The sequence below is a fragment of the Vespa velutina genome, chromosome 13 (genome assembly GCF_912470025.1).
Source record: "Vespa velutina chromosome 13, iVesVel2.1, whole genome shotgun sequence".
Taxonomy (NCBI): Eukaryota; Metazoa; Arthropoda; class Insecta; order Hymenoptera; family Vespidae; genus Vespa; species Vespa velutina.
The window spans coordinates 2,569,553-2,594,552 of record NC_062200.1 but is presented as its reverse complement, the minus strand read 5'-3'; the positions used below and the strand labels follow the sequence as shown (position 1 = coordinate 2,594,552).

Genomic DNA, 25,000 nt, shown 5'->3' with positions numbered 1-25,000 from the left:
AATCGTATCCCTAAAGGCACGTGGCAAAGACGAGAAGGACTGTGGAGGATATTCAGTAAAAAGAGAAGAAAAATCAAAAAAAGAACAAGAGAGAGAGAGAGAGAGAGAGAGAGAGAGAGAGAAAGAGTGGAAATAAAAAAAAAAAAAATAACAATAAGAAATCTTACCTCTCTAACTTCTGCATTTTATCGTTCATTCCTTAGCTACGCGTTTCTCTTCTCCTTTTTTTCTTTTTTTCTTTTTTTTTTTTTTTTTTTTCCAATCGAATATATAAATTGCAATGTCAGTCGCAGATCACTTCTCCCGAGACTCTTTAAATATGATCTCGTTATAATAGAACTTAATCCACGCTGATTTGTAAGTCCTCAAAGATAGATAGATAGATAGATAGATAGACAGATAGTTTGATTTTAGTTCCTTTTTTTCTCTTTTCTTTCATTTTTCTCTCGTCTTTCTTTAATATTTTCCGCTAATAAAAAAAATTTCCAATTTTCCACGTGCAATTTCAGTCCTTGAAAACTTCAAACTTGAGAGTTCCATTCATTACTAAAGCTTGTACCTCTGATGACCTAAGGAATAATTCAAGTAGAATGCACTAATCTTCGGAAATTGTTCTGGTCTTATCTCTCTCTCTCTCTCTCTCTCTCTCTATCTCTCTCTCTCCCCTCGTCTTTCTCTTTCTTTCTTTCTATGTAAAGTTCATGGTGAGCATTAGGTATACGTAAAGTAGACCTTAGCGGGAGCAGTTGGTACGTCCAACCACGAGTTAAATCGATCGGATTTACTAAGAACCCATAATTTTCTAACGATTAGACTACCTAATTGAAATTCTGCAACGAGATCGGCATGAAATTCTATTTAAGAAAAAAAAAAAAAAAAAAAAAAGAAAAAAAGAGAGAGAGAGAGAGAGAAAAAAAAATGTTTTATTTCGATATGATATCTCTTAACGGGAAAATAGATATCTATATAATCCAGATTTAATTCGCACTTAATTATTATTAATTGAAATCTATTTATTTATTTGACATAATTTACGAGTATACATTATTCCGTTAGTAGAACTTATAGAAGATAAAAAATCGTCGGTCACGCTTCACGCAATTGGATTAAAATTGACGAGACAGTTCTCTCTTAGCCATGCTTAGAAATAGAAATGATAATATTCTAAGTTTGGTCGACTTTTAAATTCGTATAACACTTTAATAACTTATGCTCTAAATATCGTGTGACCTGGTTTAAATAATTACAGTGCAAATTAGCGGCATAGCAAATTAACTTAATTGTAATTAGTTCTTTTTCTATATTCTATATATCTGTATCTGATTTCGTAACTATCGAAACGTAATAAAAACTAAAATGGTGGTCGATGTTAAGAAGAAAAAAAAAGGAGAGCGAAAAAATTTCATTTATCATTAACAAAATTTTACGAAATACGAGATAGATCATTCTGAAATATTATTTTTTGCTTGCAATTCATTTATCATTGATCTCAATATAATTTTTGCGTTTGATTATTATTTAAAAAAAAAAAAAAAAAAAAAAAAAAAAGAAAAAAAAAGAAAAATAATAATAAGCAAAAAGTTTACTTCCTTTTCTTTTTTTCATAAATCGAATTAAAGAGTCACTCGTCGAATTTGTTTTTAATTTTCTTAAAGTGCTTTTAATGAGTTTAAAAATGAAGAAGAGGAAGAAAATAAAAAAAGAAAAAAAAAAAGAAACAAGGAAAGAAAAAAAGTAAAGAATACAGAATGAAAATTGTTTCAAATGATAATTCTTGGTCAGTATATAAAATATTATTTACGTTCTCGCTAACGTTGAATTTAGATTAATAAGTATAAGATGACATTTATAGTTGATGCACGCTATGCTCGTAGATAAAGGTATCACGTGTTCATGAACCATATCGATTCGCGTGGGCGATCTACGCCAATGGCGAGGGATGGGGGGTGGGAGGGGGCGGAGGATAACCGTTCAAGCTTATCCGATGGATCTCAACTGCAAAATTTTCATTATGCAATTTTCTTTTTCTTTTTTTTTTTTTTTTTTTTTTTTTTCCTTTAACTCATTGCCGCAATTTGCAGGCAATTCATTCGAAGTGTGACGTTAGTAATACTCGATAGAATAACCACACGTGAATAAAAATAGCAATTCGCTTAACGATTTTATAATGAGATTCTAATGATCGATGTAGATATTCTTTTGTAAAAAAAAAAAAAAAAAAAAAAAAAAAAAATATTGCATTATATTCGACCGCTTTAAAGGTCAGAAAATGATTAATATAATTAGAGAAATTGTAATTTGTATTATACTTTGATAGTTTCAAAATAAAATTAACTTTAACGATATTAAAACTATGATATTCGAGAAATTGCAATAGACTTTGTTAATATTATTAAAGATATATTAAAAAAAAAAAAAAAAAAAAAGAAAAGAAAAATGTTTATTTTGTTCGAACGTTTCGATTAAAACGATTTGATCGAACGAAATTGAGCAATTGACATAAAAAATTTTTTCTTTGCTTATATTCAGCCGGATCCAAAATGGGAATTTCCACGTTCTCGGTTAACGATCGAACAAGTTCTCGGAGAGGGTGAATTTGGACGAGTTTTACGAGCTAAAGCTATCGATATCGGTGGTTGGCTTGGACCAACTACGGTAGCTGTAAAAACATTAAAAGAAGATGCCTGTGCTTCCGAACTAGCCGATCTACTTTCGGAGTATCAACTTTTAAAAGAAGCTCAACATCCTAATGTTATTCGATTACTCGGTGCTTGCACCTCACCTGGTGGCCCAGTTTATCTCATCATCGAGTTCGCTGAATTTGGCTCGTTAAGGTTAGTTCGAAGAATATTAATTAATTTAATTGATAATTTTTTAATTCAAATTAATAATAAAAATATCGGGAAACGATTTTCAATTAATGATAAATTAATGTAAATATTATCATTACGATCGCAAACTTTTACATATCAATAATAATAATAATAATAATAATAATAATAATAATAATAATATTATAGAGATATATTTTCCCTAGAAAAAAATTTTTTTCTTTTTCTTTTTTTCTATTTTCCTTTTTCCTTTTCCCTTTTATTTATTTCTTTTTTCTTTTTTTCATGTCAACTTAAAAGAAAATTGACTCTTTGAAAAGTATTACTTGTATTCCAAGAACGTGAATTTTCTTCTAACCCTATGAGTCTACTATACATGTAAATTACGTAATATAACATACATAGTCGAAGTGGAAGAGATAAAGAGAATTCCTTTTCTCTTTAGTCCATAGGTATTTTCTATCTAAACTCTCGAAATGTGAATGAATTGCGTGAATGAAAAACGTGTAATCTCTCTCTCTCTCTCTCTCTCTCATTTCTTTGAAACTTATGCTCGTATGTATGTGTGTCCCTATGCGGAAATAACGCAGTGAATTCCGTAAATTGCACTCCTATTCTCACCGTTAGAATTCCAGTCTTGAAAATAAAAGTCACGTTACTTACATCGAAGAGAGAGAGAGAGAGAGAGAGTGTCTCCATCCTTGATAATTAAATTTTTCATCGTGGTACTGAATTTATCCTCCCAACGTAGACGCATATTTTGACTTCGTATAAATTTTTATGGAAAATTTTTATATTTCAAATCGTCGGCGTATAAGTTTTGATTGAATATAACGAAGGATAAAAATTGTTTAAAAGCTTTGCTTAAGATAAATAAAAAAAAAGAGGAAGTCTATTCATAATTGATAATTAATATCTAAGTGTAAATTTGTATCTTCCTTTATCTTCAAAAAAAAAAAAAAAAAAAAGAAAAAAAAAACATAAATAATAAATAAATAAATAAATAAATAAAAAAGAAAGAACAAAGAGAAAAGAATTGTATGGAAAAGTTCAGAATTAAAAATTTGTTTTTAATCGGGCAAATAATTTTCTTTTTTTCTTTTTTTTTTCTTCCTTAATATATTTTTATTTTTATATAGGTGGATACAGAAAGACTGTGATTAATTCTTTATTTTATTTTTTTTTTTTTATTTTTTTTTTTTTTTTTTGAATTGTAGGAATTACCTGAGACGCAGTCGACATTTGGAATCCGAAGGGAGAGTTCTTTGCTTGACGTCACTTCTTTCTGCATCACCGAATAACATTAGAGAGGAATTACAACAGGTCGATACTTTGTCGAATTATACTATAACTCCACGCGACATTCTTTCGTTCGCTTGGCAGATCAGTAAAGGGATGGCATATCTCGCAGATATTAAGGTAAAATTTTAATCATATCATTAAAACTTTGATTACTGTAGGCGCATATATGCGTCCACCAGCAAAGGCTAATGTCTCATTATATATTATAACGTGTTATGAAAGTAGTTACCCACCAATGACATTCATATTGCGCGAAAAAAATTTTTAATCCCTAGCGATCGCATTCAAGAGACTCAAGTAAAACGTTTTCAGCTTAAAACAACTCACAATTGTCAAATGATCGATAACTATATTTGTTTAGAAAAAAAAAAAAAAAAAATTCAGTCACGAATAATCGATGACAATCGATCAATCGTATTTTTCAAAAACATGAAGAAAAGAAAAAAATTAACAAATAAAATGCCATCTCTAAAATAATTTCACGTATGAAATCTCTTTTTCAAATTGAAAAACTTATTAAATATACTTGAACGAAGATGAAACGTATATATTGTTTATAAATGATAGACCATAAATAATGTCATGATGATCGATTTTTATAAAAAATAATTGTCTCTATTTTCTGTACAGTTGGTACACAGAGATTTGGCCGCTAGAAATGTTTTATTGGCGACAGGTAAAGTCTGTAAAATTTCGGATTTCGGTCTGACCCGTGACGTTTACGAGGACGATGCTTATTTGAAACGAAGTAAAGGCCGAGGTAATGGTTTCTTTAAAAAAAAAAAAAAAAAAAAATATTTACTTCATATAATAATCAGAGAAAAGAGTTTTTAATTTCGTAGAAAATATTTATTCAAATTAATATAGAAAATTGTGATATATATATATATACTTTTTTATAATATAATTCAAATCAAATTTTATAAGATAATTTTTGAAAGTGATCAAACGATATATAATATAAAAATATCGAACGATATATGTATAAGGTATATAAAATATAAAAACAAACGAAAAAATAAACAAAAGAACAACAAATATCAAAACTTTTGATTAATTTAACAATCAAAACAATAATCTGTGAAGAAAGGAGAAACATAAAAGAGAATAATTTTATAGTTTTCTTTTTGTTGCATTGTTAAATCTACGTTTTGATATATTAGGATTAAAAAAAAAAAAAAAAAAAAAAAAAAAAAACGAAAAGAAAAAAGACATTGAAAAAAAAACAAAAAAAAGAAAAAAACTCTCTTCATCTCTTTAAATCGATCAAACGTTAATTTCCACGTTATTAATTCCCGATATTTCACGATTCTCTCTTTCATTCTCACGTTTTAGTACCCGTTAAATGGATGGCACCGGAATCATTGGCAGATCACGTTTATACCAGTAAATCCGACGTTTGGAGTTTCGGTGTGCTCCTATGGGAATTGGTCACTTTAGGAGCATCACCGTATCCAGGTGTAGACGTTCATAATCTTTACAATCTTTTAAAGGCTGGTTATCGTATGGAAAAGCCAGCTAATTGTTCTCAACAATTGTGAGTAGATTCGACAATAAACAAAACAATTCGAAATTAATTATAACAACAACAATAACAATATTAATATTAATATTAATATTAATTACAAAAGTAAAAAAAAAAAAATTCATCACAATTATGTCATTTAACATGATTATAAATTATTTCTAATAAGAAAATTTGTCGTAATAAATTAATCGATATTACAAAAGTCAATTATAAAATTATAATTACATGTTCAATTATAAAAGGTCAATTATAAAACTTTATCGTTTCAATGTTTGATAAATATCTCTTTGTTTTAATGTTATCATCTATATAATAGATCAAAAATTATAATAATAGTATAGTATCGTTCATCTGTAGAAAAAATTTATCAGAATTAAAAAGTTTAATGTTTTGATTATTATAGATATAAATTGATGGTCTCATGTTGGCACGAGGAACCTGGAATGAGACCATCTTTTAAAGAACTCACCTGTCATTGGGAACGCATGTTAGAGGATGGAGTAGAATATTTAGATCTGAATCCAAGAACCGTCCATAATCAGGCATACTTTGCTTCTCTTCATGCTTTAGATAGTCCAACCAGTGAGTATTTTGAGAAAATACAAATATAATAACATTAATAATTTCATTTTTATATTTTCGTGGAAAAAAAACAAAAGAAAAGGAATTTTTTTTTTTTTTTTTTTTTTTTTTTTTTTCTAATAATAAAATATTAAGTTGGAAACTATGAAAGGGACGTTGAATGAAAATAAATAACTAAACGAAAACGCCCGTTTCATAGTTTCCAACCTAATATTTTATTATTAGAAAAAAAAAATTGTTATTATTAAAAATTTCTATTATTTTATATCGAGATAATTTCATATAGAAATATTTTTATATATATATATATATATATTTATTATTAATAAATACCTTTATAAATATTTCCCATTAAATATTTTACATTATAAGGTATTATGTTATAAGATTAAATTGAAGAATTTAATATAAACAATATGCGATTTATAATTTTACTGATAAAAGGAAAAAAAGAAAAAAAAAAAAAAAATAGAGGAATAGAAAAAAAAAAAAAGGGGGGGAAAAAAGATATCTTTTTACGGTCCATCGAATTAGTCATTTATTTTTATTGTTTTAGGTTCAGGCGATCAAGGTATAGAAGAGGGCAAGGTTAATATCTTAAGGACAGATACGGTTAATTACCTGAGTAAACCATCGTCGGAACCTGTGACAAAGTGCGATAAAGTAGACAAACTTCATGCATTTTGGCAGGAACCAATAGCTTCATTTCCAATCGAAACAGTAAAATCACCTTATGTCAATGATCGTCCACCTAGCTTGAACATCAATCATTACGAAAGTCCAATTAAATTAAGGAATACAAGTGTTACTAGTAATAGCGAGAATGATCTTAAAACACCACCGAATGAACGGCCACAGTCTTATATAGACATGCAAGGAAAGAAAACGAAAGAAACGGATGATTTATTGTTGTTCGGCAGTTTGGAAAGTAAGGAAGACAACTATAGAACTGATTGAGGATTTTGATGAGAAAGAAGAAGAAAAAGGAAAAAAAAAAAAAAAGGAGAAGACGAAGAAGAAAAGAAAAAAACATTTATTTAAAATGTTCGAGAGTCTTTCTTTTTTCTTTTTTTATTTTTTTTTTCTTTTTTTTTTTTTTTTTTTTTTTTTTAACAAAGATTTTTCCAACGATCTGATCTCCGATGATCAAGACAAATGACGATTGATGATTGACGATTAAAATGATATTGACGACGATGACAGATACGATGGAGAAATGATTTTTCGATATTACGATATCATCGATGAAAGTGATCACGAGAAAAAATTCTCGTAGCTTTTAATTGTTATACCAAAAATGATAGAGAAGAGAGAGAGAGAGAGAGAGAGAGAGAAACAAACAAACAAAGAAAAATATCGAGTTAGATTAATATATTTTTATGTATAAAAAGCATCTTTTTCTTGTACTTAAACGAAACGGCACTTTTTTTTCGTATTACTATTACTATTACTACTACTACTATTAATATTATTACTATTTACTAGTACCTACAGCTATTCACTATCAAAAATATTACAAATATTACATAAACGGGATTCTCGATTAAGAAAAGCTAATTTATACATATATAATATATATATATATATATATATATATATATATATATATATATATATATATATATATATATATATATATATATATACATACATATACGATATACATAATACTGTGAACGATTTGTATGTACAAGCGAACGTACAAAGTTTCACACGTGCACATTGCTAATCGCATTTAAAAGAGAAAGAGAGAGAGAGAGAGAGAGAGAGAGAGAGAGAGAGAGAGAGAGAGAATAATTTCTCGTATGAAAGCTTTATCGGCAATGCATTTGAGAGAATGCATACATACATAAATGGCTTCCTCTTTAAAGGATCATTATCTAAATCTTCGTTATTGATCATAATAGATCTCTATAATATGATGATCATCTCAATTGAAGGATGAAACATTGGTTTTTTTTTTTTCTCAAATTGCATACACACACACACACACACACACACACATACATACGTACATACATACTTACATACAAGCAAGTAATTTCTTTTTATAGCTTTTTAAAAAGATATAAATAATGCGCACGTCGTTGTTTAAAATTGAAATATGGCAATGATTAAGGGAGATTTTAGTATGACTATATAAAAAGAAAAAAAAAAAAAAAAAGAAAAAAGTTTTATTGCCGTGTACGTGTTTTTTTAGAGGGGGAAACACACGCTCACAGAAAGAGAGAGAGAGAGAGAGAGAGAGAGAGAGAGAGAGAGAGAGAGAGAGGAGAAACACAGATGCAACTATATATACAAAGAAGACTGGATTTCCGTACCTTATTCTCACAAAATCATTCAAAAGAAAAATCATCTCTTTTTGTATTTATGTAAAAAGAAAAAAGAAAAAAAGAAAAAAGAAAAAAAAAAAAATAAAACATTCCATTAGTTTAGTTCTCTTTACCTCGTAACGTAAGTGCTTCGTTTACTTTCTTTTTTTTTTTTTTTTTTTTTTTTTTTTTTTTCTTTATTTTGATCTTTTTATTTGTTTTGTTTTTGTTAGATTGTTTATCAATACGATTATTGCAGTGCCATTATCGTTTCGTTATAATTATTAACGTGTATGGATAAAAAGAAAATGTGTGTGAGAGATAGAGAGAGAGAGAGAGAGAGAGAGAGAAAAAAGAAAGATTTGTTTATTATGATTGAAATAAAGTTGAAAAGAGAGAAAAATAATTATCGTCGTAAACATTTATTAAACGTGGTCGTCGTTATAACACGGGGTATAAAAATGTGATAAATTATAAAGGTATCGTTGTGAAACAGCCTCGTATAATACGAACAAAACATTAATTGCTTTGTTTATTTTTTTGTTCTTTTCTTTTCTTTTCTTTTCTTTTCTTTTCTTTTTCAGTACTATGTTTATATACTACTGCTCGTCTGAATCCGAGTGGACGGTAATAATACCTTTTTCACCTTGAAGTTCACAATATTTTCTTTTCAATGAATTATTAAATTCATCCTTAACAACATTCGAAGACATTGAATTGTTATCGTCCTCGTGATTCAGATCTTCGTTTTTAATATTATTTATTGGTACTACGGATGGTAAAAGATCGTCTGAAAATATAATTCAAGATATTATTGATATGTTTTTAAATATTTATTTATTTATAAATTAAATATATACATATATATATATATATATATATATATATATATATATATATATATAGAGAGAGAGAGAGAGAGAGAGAGAGAAAGTGTGCGTGTATGTGTGTGTATGTGTGTTGTAATACGTACCAGTTTCATCAGCACTCTTGTGATCACTACCACTGCCATCGTCTAACATCTCTACTTGAGCTAATTTTATACTTTCCAATAGTACCTCCTTATTTGATAAACCAAAGAATCTAATGTAATCAATATTGTGAACTGTCCTGACTAATTTAGCTAATTCTTCGGGCATACGAAAACGTTGAAAACGTTTTGCCTCGTCCGGCAAATCAGTTGATTTGCAATATGGCAATTGTAGAATATAATACCTTTTATTTCTTTGCCCATAATTTTCTCTAATCAATTGCAATATATATGTGTCTATGTTCTCGTATATTGTCGGTACAAGTTTGTTAGACGGTGGTGAAGTCACAATGAGAATAATGTCAGCAGAATTAAACGCATTTCTACACCAAAGTTCTACGTCCTGAAAAGGAAAGAAAAGAGAAAGAAAAAAAAAAAAAAAGAAAAAGAAAAAAAGAGAGAGACAAAAGTTTGATTATTGAGAAACGAAGAGGAAGAACAATTGGAATATATATATATATATTTTTTTTTTTTTTTTTTAATATCATATTTACACCTTACCTTTGATACAGTCTCCGAGATATCGAACATATCTATCATGGCATTAATATTACAGCATCTTAAATATTTTGTTAATTCTGCCATAACCGTGATATGTGATTCGCGCGTTGGCGAGTATACTATTAAACAATTTGGTTTCTTTCTGTCTTTCTTTGCTATAATTTTTTTTTTGTTTTTTTTTTTTTTTATGTAACGGAATGACAAAGAATATTTTATTTTATTATATTATGAGGAGTACAAAGACAATAATGAAATTTTATATCAATGTGAAACAGACGATCTTACCATTTTTTGTACATAACTTATATATGTGGTAAAGCGCATATAATATCACAGGTGGTATCCATATAATGCTAATTATCATAATGAGTAAACGATGCGATGCTTCTCCTGTTAAATATTATTTGAAGATAATTACATAAATATTTACAATAAACATAAGATTAAGGAAAGATCAAAACGTACTTATACTTATGAAAGGTGAAGTGGCATTAATACATCCGTATATGCTACAATTGGGATGGATAGCTGCTACTTGTAAATAATAGATTCCATCTAATATGGAAAAATTATATTGTATATGCTCTTCATTTATCGGTTGAGAAACTTTTATGTCGGTCGTTATACCCGTGCTATTATTTGTTAACCAAATTCTATACGTAGTTACGTTAAATTTTTTAGGAACTGGCTGTATATATAACGTGAAGAGCAATGCATCAGAAACGTCTATATAAATGAATGGTAAGTATCCATTAATGTCATTATTTTCATCTGAAAATTCAATCTTTATATTAATATATTATCATATAAAATTAATTGTATTTTATTATGAAAATTCAATGATTTACCAATAGACTCATGATGAGGTATTATGAAAACAAGCTTTTTACTATACTCAAATCTTTTTCCACTTACAGAATATTCTAAACGATAAGGACTACCTTCAAATGATTGATTTGTAAAAGGACAAGATAAAATGAATCTATTAGGTACTGAGTCAGTCGTGTTTCCATGTAAAGCAATATGTGTACACACGGATATATTTTCATCCATTAGACTTTGATAACGTGTGGTTAACCCTAAAATTAAATAAAGACATATACATATACATATACATATATATACATATATATATAAATTATTAAATTATATAATATGTGACAAAACTAAATCCATTATAGATAGATATTTACTAAGAAAATTAATATCGGTAATTGATAAATTAAATGCAGTCAATTTTCCTTTAAATGTTCCTGTACTAATAACATAAGCAGACAATTGAAATTGAGTCGTACTCTCCTGGAAAGATATATGATTCCATCCATCGAATCTAAGTTTAATACAATCTAAAGTAACAATAAAATATAATTAATATATAAATCATTATTATTTGTAAGTAAATAATTTAAATCCTTACCATCATCTTCGATTGGTTTTATTCTACATTGAAGACCAGGCAATGACACCTTAGTTGACTATACATATATATTACATAGAATAAGAATAAAATAGAATAAAAAGAAAATTAAAAAATACATACATATATATATATATATATATATATATATATATATATATATATATGACAGTATTTTATTGATAAAAAATATAATAATAAAAAGGAAACATAATGTATTACTTACAACATTTTGACAATAATTTGGATAACAGTATTGGGCGTTCACATATTGTGTCGAATAATACAATATAATTGTGAGCAATTTAAATGCGTTGTACATTGTCAGGTTAAAATAGTATACACGATTTTAACGTAAAGCTTCTAATATTAGAAGCCCTTCTAATTCTAACATATTTGTTCTATTAATATGTTCCTTTGTATCGAGTGAAATTATCAATTATTTAATTGACTCAATCAATCTATATAACTTACATTATCTTATAAAAATCAAAACAATAGACCTATAAACGACGCGACCCATAAACACTTTCAATGTACGAGATGCATTTTCTTTTTCTTTTTTTTTTTTTTCTTTTCCTTCTGAAAAGGAACACACTCTGGTGGACGTCGAGGTAACTAAAAAGAGCGCTGATGAATGCAACGCGGGAAAAATTTAAATGTTGATAATAAATTTTCGTCTTTTAATTAACGTTTTAATTAAAAGAAAACACTTTATATTTTATTATTAACAATAATAATATTTATTAATTTTCATATCAATTGCCTCACAAATATTCCATGAGTTTCTAATTGGAGAAAAAAAAAAAAAGAAGAAAAAAGAAAGAAATTTATTTTTGCAATAGTATTAAAAGCGTATACATATCTACGTAGTAGTCATAAGTATGAATATAATCAGAACAAACCTGTTCGATAATAAATTTATCCTTGAGTTGAACTAAATCCTACATCATTCGATTTTAATGCCTAATCAGTGTATAAACATCTCGTTAAATTCTAAACAGGTTTAATCTCATTCTTATTTCTAATTTTTTACGGTTTTTATATATGTATGTCAAATAGTTGAATTTTATTCACGCAAGCTAGTTAATATCAATTAGTATTTTAATTGTATTAATTAAGCCTATTAATTCAAATTAAAATGTAATTTATTAATATTTCTTTTTTAAGAGAAAGAAATAACAAAACAAAAAGAGAAAGAGGAACAATAAAAAAAAAAAAAAAAAAAAAAAAAAAAAAAAAAAAACAAAGATAAGAAGAAAAAGATAAGAATTGTAAGATCAGGTAGATCGTTAAGATTGATTGTTAAGATTGAAATGTTTTTTCAATCCTTCCCAACACTTGTAATAATCTTCGTCCAATTTATTACATAGTTTAGCGGACCATTTTGTGCAAGTCAAACTATACGAAGTTTCAAACATAAATGCCTGAGTACCATCGGCAATACGTTCCGGTCTAAGTTTATCGTTAGTTGCACTTTCGTAGCATCTGGTATCAGGACCATGAGGTGTCATGATCGAGTGCAACGATGCACCACCAGCTTCGAAACTTTCCTCCTTTGCTTCGTACCTCCCTTTTATTAGTCCCATGAATTCGGTCATGCAATTACCTATATATTTGTCAAGGAATATTTTAACGTAAGTACTTTTTTCAATTAAAATATTATAATATTAAAATATTAATTATAATATTTTAATTGAACCAATTAATACATGCCAATATATATATACATATATATATATATCTTTTTATTATTATTATTATTATTATTATTATTATTATCTTCGTTTTGGATTTTTACTCATTTATATATATATATATATATATATATATATATATATATATATATATATATATAAAAAACGTATATATTCATAATAACTCTTCGTTTTATTTATATTTATACGTGTGTTTCTATATATTAAAAATTTTTCAAACGTAATAACTCATGTTTCAGACAATAATAATAATAATGTCGATATTAGAATATCGATATATATATATTATTCATATATTCATTGAGAAAATAATAATATAGATAATGTTAATATTATATAGATACATTTTTTTTCTTTTTGTATTTCTCTATACCAAAAGTATCTCCAAATTTTTTAATCAACTTTCATAGAATATATTTCATACGAAAAATAGTATTATGGTATTAGAAGATTAACTACACTTATTCAAAAGTTTCACGATTGATATCTACGATAGAAATCTTGCATTGATCGTGCTAAAAGTGGTAATTTCATTTAATAGTAAAGATGCATTTTGTTAAAATTTATATATACACACACACACACATATATATATATATATAGGTTTTATCTATTAGAGTTAGAGTTAGAGTTGGAGTTAGAGAAAGTTTCTAATGATCTTTCTTACGAATTTTCAAACAGACACATACACACACGTTAAAGTACACGCACATTACTCGTGATATGGGTATCGTTCATACGTGTACGAGTTCGTTACCAAGCATCTCTAATTAATGAACGCATTAACGAAAGATTTGATCGATCTTTATCTTGTTGTAGATAATCTTCGATTTTGCATTAAAAAAAAAAAAAAAAAGAAAAGAAGAAAAAAGAAAGAAAAAAGAAAAGAGAAGGAGAGAAACTTTCACGAGCTTTCATTTCTTTAAAAAAAGAAAAAAAGATGGACGATATCGAAGTATACGAATGTGGAAAAAAAAAAAAAGAAAAAAAGAAAGAAAAAAGGAAATCGTTTAAATGATTGACATTGTCGAACGTTGTCAAAGGAAAAGTCTTAGTTTTCTCTCGATATCTTGATTATATAATTTTCGGGAGCGCTCTTCTAGAACGACGACACCATCAACATCATCATCATCATCATCATCATCATCATCATCATCATCATCATCATCATCATCATCACCGTCACTATTCTGATGAACGTCACTCGACCGAACGATGTATAATTATCTGTTCGAAGGAAATGAAAGGAAAAAGGAAAATACATTGGACTCTCTCTCTCTCTCTCTCTCTCTCTCTCTCTCTCTCTCTCTCTCTCTCTCTCTTTCTCTTTCGCTGTCTGTCTCTCTATATGTACGTATGTATGAATATATAATTATATTCTTTTAGAAATAATAGTTAGAAAATTTTTTTATAAAATATTATTATCCCAATCAAAATTACATTCCTATTTTCAATGATACAATTCTCTACCTTCAGGCAATAGGACACACAACATAAATCCAATGCGTTATATCGTTAACGTTATATTAAAATGCCTACTTAAACGTATGTATGTATATATGTATGTATGTAAAATATCTATTGCATCTTTTAGAAATATCATATTTATCATATTTCGATCAACAAATTTTCCCTCGAATGATATTGTTGATAAATACTTCTTTTTTTTTTTTTTTTTCTTTTTCTTTTTCTTTTTTCTTCCGTGATATGTAAATCCCTTTAAGGGTATTAAATTCTTTTTTCTTTTTTTTCTTTTTTTTTTTTTTTTTTTTTTTTTTTTAATTTTTTTTGTTTCCTTTTTATAATGTCTATATTTAAAAAAAAAAAAAAAAAAAAAAAAAAAAAAAGAAAAAAAAGAAGAAAAATGAACAAACGTCTCTTGTTAAGATTAAAATAATTAAAATGATTGAATTCAATAAACTTTCTACTTACGATGATAGTAAGGAGGTCGAAAGGTGTGTTCCTGTACCGACCACCTCGGTGGAAAAATAACAAAGTCAGCCGCTGCAGTGCCAGGTTTATACGAAGGACAAGTAAGTACGGTGAAAATCGATGGATCCTAAGAGAAATTATATTAATAATAGCAATTTCATAGTCTATGGACTTTCTTTAAGATACATTGGAAATCAAAAACGTGGACTTATTATATCGCGTATAGATATACGGTCATGAAGAATGAAGAAGAATGAAGAAGAAGAAAAAAGAGAAAGAAAGAAAGAAAGAAAAAAAAGAAAAAAAAAAAGAAAAGAAGAAAATTATCGCTTAATACTTACACAGTGATCGAATGAAACCGAATTGATGACCATAAATCTTTCAAGATTGTATTTATATGGTACATAATTCCCATGCCAGGCTACAACGTCAAATGGACTGTGATCCTGAACGCAAACAAATAATTTACCTTGAAATTTGCCGATTATTTTGTAATCTGTCTCGCGATCTTCGTAACAAGCAATTGGCGTTTGAAAATCTCTTGCATTCGCTAAACCATTGGCACCTAAATGTTCAACATTGTTTTTTATTATTTTTTTTTTCTTTTTCTTTTTTTCTTCTTTTTTTTTTCTTTTTTTTTTTTTTTATCTTTTCTTTCTATCAAATCAATAAAAGATTACGTGTTTATTTGATTTAAAAAATATATCATAGGATATGTACACTATAGCACGTGACTTTGTCGAATCATGAAATTTATTTATTAAATTGACAATATTTATATTGGATTTTACCAATTGGTCCTAAATCGGGAAGTTGGAAATGATTATCAAAGACCTCAAGTATGTAACCTCTGGATGGACCAAGAACCGTTATAGAGAAACGCATTCCTTGTTGGATAACACATATTTCATTGGGCTCGCATCGGATTTTACCAAATTCAGTGGTTATCAACAGGACACCTAACTGTGGTACTGTTACATGAAAAAAAAAAAAAATATCTAATTAATATAATCATATGACGATAACTTGTTTTATTTTAAATTACTTCTTACCGATTAAAAAATCTCCATCGGCGTTATAAAAAGCTTTATCTTTCATCGATACATTACAGAGATAAACGTGTATGGCAATTCCTTGACGAATATGAGAATCGCCAGCACCGCATATCGTATGTAGTCCTTGAACGAAGTCAATCTCAGAATTTTGTCTTGTTGGAATGTCGAATGGTTTCCATCTCAGCTAACAATGACGATAATGACGATGACGATGATAATGATGATGATAATGATAATGATAATGATAATGATGATGAATAAGACGATAGAAATTTTTCATAAAATATATTTATTTATTATTGTTTTTTTTTTTTTTTTTTTTTTTTTTCTTATCTTTTTTACCTGATTTAAATTAGGTTCCATAATGTTCCAATCGTAATCGAGATGGCCAATATCTTTTTCCATTAATTTTTGATACGGTTTGTGAACGACGGAAGGTCTGATTCTATAGAGCCAAGATCTTTTGTTCTGAGAACGTGGTGCTAACGATCAATAAGTGGATTTATCAAAAATTATTGTTAAAATTATTTTCGTATATGTGTAAGATTCGTCTTTTTTTTTTATTTTTTTTTATTTTTTTTTTTAAGGATTTACTCTAACCTGTAAAAGCTGTGCCAGAGAGCTGTTCGGCATAGAGTCCATAAGGACATTTTTGCGGATTGTTTTGGCCGATAGGTAAAGATCCAGGACAACGTTCATCCTCGCTTGAAAATTCACAACCAAATCCTGACAAATACTAGAAATAATAAGAGTAACAAATATTTGTTAATATTTTGTATCTATAAAATAACACTTTCTACTTTTGTCTCCTTTTTTTTTTTTTTTTTTTTTTTTTTTTTTTTTTACATATAAAATATATATATGTATATATATATATATATATATATATATATATATATATATATATATAATTTTTAATGATACCTTCAATTCGGCCTGCATGATCGTTGTGTTATTCGTTAAAATAAAATACTGAGCACTCTAATAGACGTCTCTCTCGTTTTATACAGATTGTCAATATATGCAAAACATGTTTATCAGCATAATCGTTACAGCCAATAACGTATGACTATCGGAAGGCACGTATCAGGTTTTGTAAATGTAAATTAAGAAAAAAAGGAAAAAAAAAAAAAAAGAGAGAGAGAGAGAAAAAACTGTCCAACGTCATTAGAACTGATTAAAAAGTCAGCCAAGCCTCAAATCCAACGTTGATGTTATATTTCATTTTCTCGAGAGCTTTTGTTAATACGCGAATTCGTTAATATTTCATTGGAAAACAATCCCGATGTAATTAATGTACAATTTCTTCCGAAAGTTTGAGGAAGAGAAACGATTAAAAAAAAAAAAAAAAAAAAAAAAAAAAAAAAAAAAAAAAGGAAAAAAAAAAAAAAAAAAATTGCAAAAAAAAAGAGAGAGAAAGAGAGAGAGAAAACTCTGTACCTCCGCTTATCTTATCTTTTATGTTTTACGAGATTATCGTATGTCACGCGAGAGGTTCATCGAACACACTAACAGATTTCTAACGAAATCGATATCTAACGTATAATGCAGAGAGCTATGAGGTAAGAGGATTATATTAAATGAAAAAAGAAAAAAGAAAAGAAAAGAAAAGAGAAAGAGAGAGAGAGAGAGAGAGAGAGAGAGAGAGAGAGAGAGAGAGAGAGAGAGATAGAGAGAAACACAAAAGAAAAAATATGAAGGATCATTAAGTACATGAGAAAGAAATTCCTCCTCGTTTAATTCGTTAAGATAGCGTGTCATAATTAATATCATAAGTGAAATCTCTCGGATTTTTCGTCATTACGCCTCTCTTTTACTTCTACATTTGAAATATCTTGAGTAATTTTTTGCCCACAATTTTTTTCCTTTCCTTCAGTTTTTCATCTCCGCTCTTTCTTTTCTTTTTTCCTTTTTCCTTTTCTTTTCCCTATTTTTTTTTCTTTTTTTTTTTTTTTTTTTTTTTTTTATTAATTTTTTATTATCATTTTCTTCTCATATTTATTATACAGATATCTATTCTTCGATTACTGTTTACAAACGAAATAGAAAATTGAAAGATAAAAGTCTGTACATAATATTTAGTACGTGTATATATTATACATACATACATACATACATATATATATATTTCTCGTGTATGTATATATATATATATATATATATTTATATATACACACACGAGAAATGATATGTTGATCATCAAAGGTGATCATTAAGATTGTTCGCATTCCTTAATTTAATTCCACTTATTGTTAATGAAAATGAAAACGATTTATCTATTGAAGTTAGCGTGTTAATATTTCCTTTTGTGAATAAACATATCGCGACCGAACGGTAATCTCTGATCGGTAAAACTCACTAAGTCGAGATTTTCACTTCGTTGGAGAGGAGAACCCATTAGTTACTGTTAGGTGAAACTCATTTCGAGTCACGCAAATCGTGTCGTCGTAGCTTCTGCTCTACTATTTTTTTTTTCTTCTCCTTCTTGTCCTTTCTTTTCTTTTTTTTCTTTTTTTGTTTTGTTTTGTTTTGTTTTGTTTCGTCTTGTCTTTTATCGTCATCGTGTTTTTCTTCAATGGATATTAGATATTATTAAATACTAGAAAGAGATGAAGATTTAGAGATAAATACACGTAGAGATAAATAGATAGAGATGGAGAGAGAGAGAGAGAGAGAGAAGGATATAGAAACATTGTCGAGAAGCCCCCTCTCTCTCTCTCTCTCTCTCTCCTTCTTTCCTTCTCTTTTTCTCTCTCTTTCTCTTTTTTTGCGTTTCTCTTGCCGATAGATTTATCGTATCACGAACAGTACAAGGCCAATAATATTTCATTATACAAACGCGTGTAAACGATAAAGCCGATAAAGAACGAAGGAAAACTTGGAGAATTACATGAATGCCAATCGAGAAAAGTCGCGCTTAATGTTAAATCATGACTCACGGGCACGGTAAATAAAAGTTGTTGTTGTTCTTAACGTGTTTGTTTTAAGGCACGTCTCTTTAATCTTCGTACGAGTATTATTGTTGATTCATGGCTCTTTTTCTCTTTTTTTTTTAATATATATATTCTTTCATCGACTATTTCGAACGATTTAGTTTATTTTATAATTATTAAAATGACCTTTCAATTGTCACTTTATTTTGTTTTCTTTTCTTTTTTTTTGTTTCTTCTTTTAACCATACAATTAATGTTTGTTCCTTCTCTTTCGTTCGTCAAATGATTTTTATTTTTTTTTCTCTCTCTCTCTCTCTCTCTCTCCTTTTGTCCATTCTTACATAACGTCACGCGATTTTTTCTTTCTTTTCTTTTTTTTTTTTCTTTTTTTCTTTTCACTGAACTCACACTCGTCAACGGTTTGTTGTTGTTGTTATTATTATTGTTATTATTATTATTATTATTATTATTATTATTATTATTATTATGTTAATGAAAAATTTTACAAGAACGCACGATAATTGTTCAATCAATTGAACAAATCGAAAGTGTTTCGTTTGTAATTGTCGACGAGGCTTCATTGACAATACTGTTTCATTTTTATTATCACATTATCTTCTATCTCTTTCATTCGTCGAATGAATTTGTCTTTTTTTCTTCTTTTTCCTTTCTGTTTTTTTTTTTTTTTTTTTTTTTTTTTTTTTTTTTTTTCTTTTTTTTCTCCTATTTTTTTCTGCTTTCTATTCTCACGTCATATCAGACGAATCCACAATTTGAACACTTCATGATCGTTTAATCGTTTGTTGTTTATTTATTTAAGCGAAAGATATAAAAAAAAAAAAGAAAAAAAAGAAGAAGAAGAAAAGAATACGAACAAATAACAGATGCGAAGTTAAATACTTTTAAAAATCAATTGAAAGTGCAATTTTGTTATTAACAATTTTAAGCTCCATTTCATTTGATTTCGTTTCATTTCCCTTTCATATTTGCCTTGAGTCGTACTTCTTTCTTCCCTATTTTTTTTTTTTTTTTTTTTTTTTTTTTTTTTTTTTTTTTTTTTTTTATTTTACGTGATGTCACGTGATCGCCGCTTGAACAGCGTTAATAATCCATAATCCTTAATTATTATCCCAAGGAATGATTTGAAAGACAACAGATGGAGAGCGAAGAGATCGTAGATATTACGAACAAAGTGGACTTCTCTTATTCAGTGATTTCGCAAGTACATAACGACTGGTTCTCTTACAGAACGATCGAATCGCAACAACGTTACTTTAGTTGCTGCTTGCAAAGTCAGTAGTCAGAAGACATTCCGAGAGAGGCAATCAAAGAAAAAGAAAAAAAAAGGAATAAAAAAAAAAGGGAAAAAGAAAGAAAGAAAGAAAATAAAAGAAGGAAAAAAAAATTTCCTTTACGATTTTAAACGATCAGAAGAGAGAGAGAGAGAGAGAGAGAGAGAGAGAGAGAGAGAGAGAGAGACTTCTGGAAAATCGTTCACGCCCACTGTGAAACATAAATATCCAAGAGTTTCCAACCAAACAGGAATTAAGAACAAGATTAGAGAGTTCGATTATATGTATATCTAAAGCGAACGAGTAAAGAGGCAAAAAGAAAGAAAAAAACAAAATAAAAAAAAAGAAAAAGAATTAAAACGAGAGAGAGAGAGAGAGAGAGAGAGAGACAGAGAAAAAGGAGCAAGAAAAATGAAACAAGAAAAAATATTCTAATCGCTTTAATGGGGACGAACGAAAGTCATAAATATCAACTGGAACGTTCTCCAATCGTTAATTCAATAATTTCTCTAATCAGCGTCGTCTAATCAACATCTGTAATTTTATGTTCCATAATGAATGTGTATGTGTGTGTATATTGTTTTCGTGTGTGTTTTTTTCCTTTTTTTAATATCCTTTTATATTTTCTTTCTTTTTTTTTCTTTCTTCGTTCTTTTGTATTTTAATAAATGATTACGCAATTTTTGTATAATCAAAAAAAGATATGTATCTTAAGCGTGGAGAATATTAAAGAAAAAAAAGAAAAAAGAAACAAAAAAAAAAAAAGAAAAAAAAAAAGAAAAAAAAAAGAAGAGAAAAAAAACAAAAGAAACAAATAGAATACAAATTTGTCCATACTTTTCACTTTCTTCGTTAACGATATTAATTCGTTCAAAGTAACGACCACTTCGAGTTAGCTTTGCTCGAACGCTTTCAGTTATCGCCATTCGTTCGAACTACCCAGTGAAAGGTAAAACGAATGATGATAGTATATATATATATATATATATATATATATATATATATATATATATATATATTTGTACAAGTGCAATATGTATGTATATATGCATTGTGCCTTAGTCCGTTGAAGAGTTTTGTAGTAAATTTCCATTACCAATTTAATAACATCTTATACACATAGAGAAAAGTCTTACGACGAAATAAAATTATATTCACTTTATTATGGCGACTTTAATGCCGGGACACAAACGTTAGCTAGCTTAAGCACGCTACATTTCCTTATATCCTACGACTATATAATACTTCACTACCATTTTACTATTAGTATTAACTCACCTCGATATTATTTACGTATTACGTGTTGACGTAATCGTTATGGTGATAGGAAAAAAAAAACAAAAAGAAAAAAAAAAGAAAAGAAGAAAAGAAACTCGAAAGAAGAAACTCGTGCGTGTTAATCAAAATCAACAAAATCATATTCGCCATTTACAACAATTACAATCGTAATTCGCGTTACAATATTCTAAAATTTGATGTTTCAATAATCGAGTCGAAAAAAAAAAAAGAAAGAGATAAAAAGAAAAGAAAAAAAAAGTAATTCTGTTTATACGAACTATAATTGGATCTCGCATAATTAATTTCTTTGTCAAACGAGACATGCATGTATATATGTATATAGGTATATAGGTATGTAGGTGTATATATATATATGTATGTATGTATATGTATATGTATATATATACACTTACATACTCACATCTTTGAAATGTTAAAATGAATGTCTTCGGTCGAAAGTGGAAGGGGAAGGGAGGGGGGAATTGTATTTTACAGTTAGAGACGTTCGAAGATTCTTCTTTCTCTTATCTCTCTTTCTCTTTCTATCTCCTTAAAGAGTAGAGGAGTTTATAAACGAGAGGAATATCTTCTCTCTTTCTCTCTTTCTCTCTCTCTCTCTCTAATTCTCTCTCTCTCTCTCTAACTCCCTCTCTCTCTCTCTCTCTCTCTCTCTCTCTCTCTGTATCTTGTAACGCGAGAGAACTAACGGGAAATGCAGATGCACTTTGCAAAACTCGATCGAGATGCTTGTTTTCTAGGTCAAAGTACTTTACGAATTTTTTTTTCTTTTCTTTTCTTCTTTTTCTCTCCCTTATTTGTTCGAAGTTGTATATCTCAATTGGAAATGACGATTACGTTATCGATTATCATTTATTAGAGATCGATTAAATGCAAATACTTCTGAATCCCATGATAATTTTCCAACCTCCCAATTCTGTCGATTATCATCACTATGATCGAACTTTGAAATCACGAATATATTTCAGATAAATATTAAACCTAGAAAGAAATTAACGTTAATCATTGATCTACGATTACGATTAATCGTTTTAATCTTTAATAAATAATAATGTAAAAAAATGTAAGGGGGATCGTAACACCAGAATCTCGATCTCATAATTTTCAATCGTTTCTAACGCATTTGAAGAATTTTTATTCTCGAACGTTAAATATCATTGTAAAAAAAAAAAAAAAAAAAAAAAAAAAAAAGAGAAAAGAAAAAAGTATTATTACGATTGAACGATATATAAACAAATAAAAGTGATATATAAATCTATGACGATGTTATAATAATCGATGATTGAATAAATCATATTTACAAATAATTAATAATTTAATTGAAAAAAGTTTTCTTTAGTAATATTTATAAATTTGGAAATATTTTTAGCTATTTAAATAATTTTATAGATTTTCATATGATTATAAATTCGATCGTAAGAGATTAATCGTCTTATTACAAAGACATGATCGCTATATATATATATATATATATATATATATATATTCGATTGATTTAAAATACGATATGGTAATGATTATCGATGATTTTCCAATAGATAATTTCGTTAATAACAATCGACACGGATATCCGCGGAGATGTGAAGCAGAGTTCTGTGTGAAACAACAGGGCCGTATCCGGCGAGTCTCTCCCGGACTTGAACAATATCAGGTGAAGAGAGAAGGAGAGGAGGTGGAGAATCAGGTAGCGTGGTGGCAGGCAAAGGAGTAGTAGTAGTAGTAGTCAGTAGTAGTAGTAGTAGTAGTAGTAGTAATCCCTACCAAAGGTGCGCATACAGAATATACCACAACCAGTTGGTCGACTAGCGAGCAGGTGGACTCTCAGAGTCCTGGTCTACCGCTTCCTGCATTCGGTTGCCGGTTGCTCGAGTTCGTTGTCCGCGAGATCACCGTTGATCGTCGTAGTCATTGGTGTCGTTTTATCTCTTTACTTTTTACATTTTTTTCATTTTTTTCTTCTGGTTATTTCTCTTCTTCTTCTTATTTTTTTTCAATCCCCCCCCCCCGTCTCACTTTTTTCTTCCTTCATTTTATCCTGTTCTTTTATTTTTTTTTTTTTTTTTTTTTTTTTTTTTTTATTTTTCTTCCTTTATTTTATTTTTTTTCATTTTTATTTTTTTCTTTCCTCGAACAAGAGAGGTCAATCACCTGTGCTCGATCGTTTGTTTCGTCGGAATTTGTTTTTTTCATTATTAGTATTATTATTCTTATTATTATTATTATTATTATTATTATTGTGTGTGTGTGTGTGTCTGTTTTTGTTTCCTTTTCTTTCCTTTTTCTTCAATTTTTTGATTTTTTCTTCTGTTCGAACGCTTAAGATACCTTCGGTGTGTTGAGTTTTCTTCGGTGTTGGTTTGTTTTTCTCTTTTCTTTCTTTTTTTTTTCTCTTTTTTTTTTCTTTTTGGTTTTTATAAAGGCAGTCGATTTTTTTCAAAAGTCAGATGACATGACACAGAGGTCCCTAGTCGTGCCAACTCGCGTGTGATTCCGCCACGGGTCACGTAGGTGTGCTTTGTTCTCGAGAAGCCTCGACCGAGCCAGTTCTCGTAACGCAGGTTTTATGTGAGAATCTGGTGTTCTAAAAGAGAGATAGATAGATAGATAGAAAGAGAGAGAGAGAGAGAGAGAGAAAGAGAAAAAAAGAGAGAGAGAAAGAAAGAGAGGATGAATAGTTCGATCGACCTCGATTGGCTCGTTTCTCTTCGATCTGGGACGTTCTAATATCTCCTTTGAGATTAGTTGGACGAATTAGAAAAATCGAGAGTCCGAGAAATTATTTTCCTTTGAGAGAAAGAGAGAGAGAGAGTTTTATTTGTTTCGACTGCTGACATAGAGAAGGAGTAAGAAAAAGAGAGAGAGAGAGAGAGAGAGAGACATCAATTTTTGCATGGGTGTGCACGTAAGTAAATTCCCCTTTTTCATGGTGTTTTCTTTTTTTTTTTTTTTTTTCTAATTTGTTAGTTCGTTCGTTATCTTTTCCATATCTTTTCTTTCTTTTTCTTTCTTTTTTTTTTTTTGGTTCTTTTTTTCATTAGAGAAAAATCTTCTCTCAAAGTTGATTAAATATTTAAATGGTTTGAAGTTCAAGGGGGAAAAAAAAAGAAAAGAAAAAAAAAAAAAAGAAAAAGGAAAAGAAGTCAATCTTCGATCGATGATTTCATTATTATTTAAATTTTGATCTTAACAAATTATAACGAAAAAAAAAAAAAAAAAATAATCGAGAACTTTGAAACTATTTAAACTATCGTTCGTTCATAAACAATAATTC

General features: G+C 28.3%; 4 protein-coding genes across 10 annotated transcripts in view; 2 read left to right on the top strand and 2 right to left on the bottom strand.

Annotated features, from left to right (window-relative positions):
• Window positions 1-8,895, top strand: part of LOC124953969 (proto-oncogene tyrosine-protein kinase receptor Ret) — a 53,722-nt gene extending 44,827 nt beyond the window's left edge. For both annotated transcript variants that reach the window (XM_047506104.1, XM_047506101.1), the window contains exons 15-20: window positions 2,530-2,834; window positions 4,049-4,250; window positions 4,764-4,893; window positions 5,469-5,670; window positions 6,065-6,243; window positions 6,800-8,895. In XM_047506104.1, coding sequence (XP_047362060.1) covers window positions 2,530-2,834; window positions 4,049-4,250; window positions 4,764-4,893; window positions 5,469-5,670; window positions 6,065-6,243; window positions 6,800-7,200 — 1,419 coding nt within the window. In that variant the 3' untranslated portion in view covers window positions 7,201-8,895. The remainder of the gene's footprint in view (window positions 1-2,529; window positions 2,835-4,048; window positions 4,251-4,763; window positions 4,894-5,468; window positions 5,671-6,064; window positions 6,244-6,799) is intronic.
• Window positions 5,836-12,234, bottom strand: LOC124953971. Of its 5 annotated transcripts, none has more exons than XR_007102391.1 (12): window positions 11,730-12,233; window positions 11,504-11,561; window positions 11,280-11,432; window positions 10,935-11,165; window positions 10,552-10,857; window positions 10,372-10,476; window positions 10,087-10,241; window positions 9,529-9,928; window positions 9,193-9,345; window positions 6,865-6,998; window positions 6,131-6,225; window positions 5,836-6,012 (listed from the first exon to the last, which is right to left on the bottom strand). XR_007102391.1 is itself a non-coding variant. In XM_047506106.1 (10 exons), the coding sequence occupies exons 1-10, from the start codon at window positions 11,823-11,825 to the stop codon at window positions 6,970-6,972; spliced, it is 1,686 nt and encodes a 561-aa protein (XP_047362062.1). In that variant the 5' UTR covers window positions 11,826-12,234; the 3' UTR covers window positions 6,765-6,969. The 5 variants fall into 5 exon arrangements, 3 of the variants coding, with proteins under 3 accessions (XP_047362062.1, XP_047362063.1, XP_047362061.1); XR_007102392.1 differs by having other exon boundaries at window positions 6,865-6,994; window positions 11,730-12,232; XM_047506106.1 differs by lacking the exons at window positions 5,836-6,012; window positions 6,131-6,225 and having other exon boundaries at window positions 6,765-6,998; window positions 11,730-12,234.
• Window positions 12,235-12,318: 84 nt separating this feature from the next.
• On the bottom strand, window positions 12,319-17,275 carry LOC124953972 (homogentisate 1,2-dioxygenase). Its single transcript, XM_047506108.1, has 8 exons — window positions 17,133-17,275; window positions 16,809-16,944; window positions 16,551-16,690; window positions 16,206-16,392; window positions 15,945-16,124; window positions 15,495-15,718; window positions 15,154-15,280; window positions 12,319-13,112 (listed from the first exon to the last, which is right to left on the bottom strand). Exons 1-8 carry the CDS (start codon window positions 17,148-17,150, stop codon window positions 12,796-12,798), a joined length of 1,329 nt encoding a protein of 442 aa, XP_047362064.1. The 5' UTR covers window positions 17,151-17,275; the 3' UTR covers window positions 12,319-12,795.
• Window positions 17,276-23,556: 6,281 nt separating this feature from the next.
• LOC124953936 (J domain-containing protein DDB_G0295729-like) overlaps window positions 23,557-25,000 on the top strand; it is a 21,083-nt gene continuing 19,639 nt past the window's right edge. The window contains exon 1 of one of the 2 annotated variants that reach the window (XM_047506029.1): window positions 23,557-23,640. Coding sequence is in view for 1 of the 2 variants with exons in the window: in XM_047506025.1 (XP_047361981.1) it covers window positions 24,620-24,631 (12 nt within the window). In the remaining variant the exon portion in view is untranslated. Of the gene's footprint in view, window positions 23,641-24,053; window positions 24,632-25,000 lie in introns of those variants that run through there. The other variant, XM_047506025.1, reaches the window with a different exon arrangement.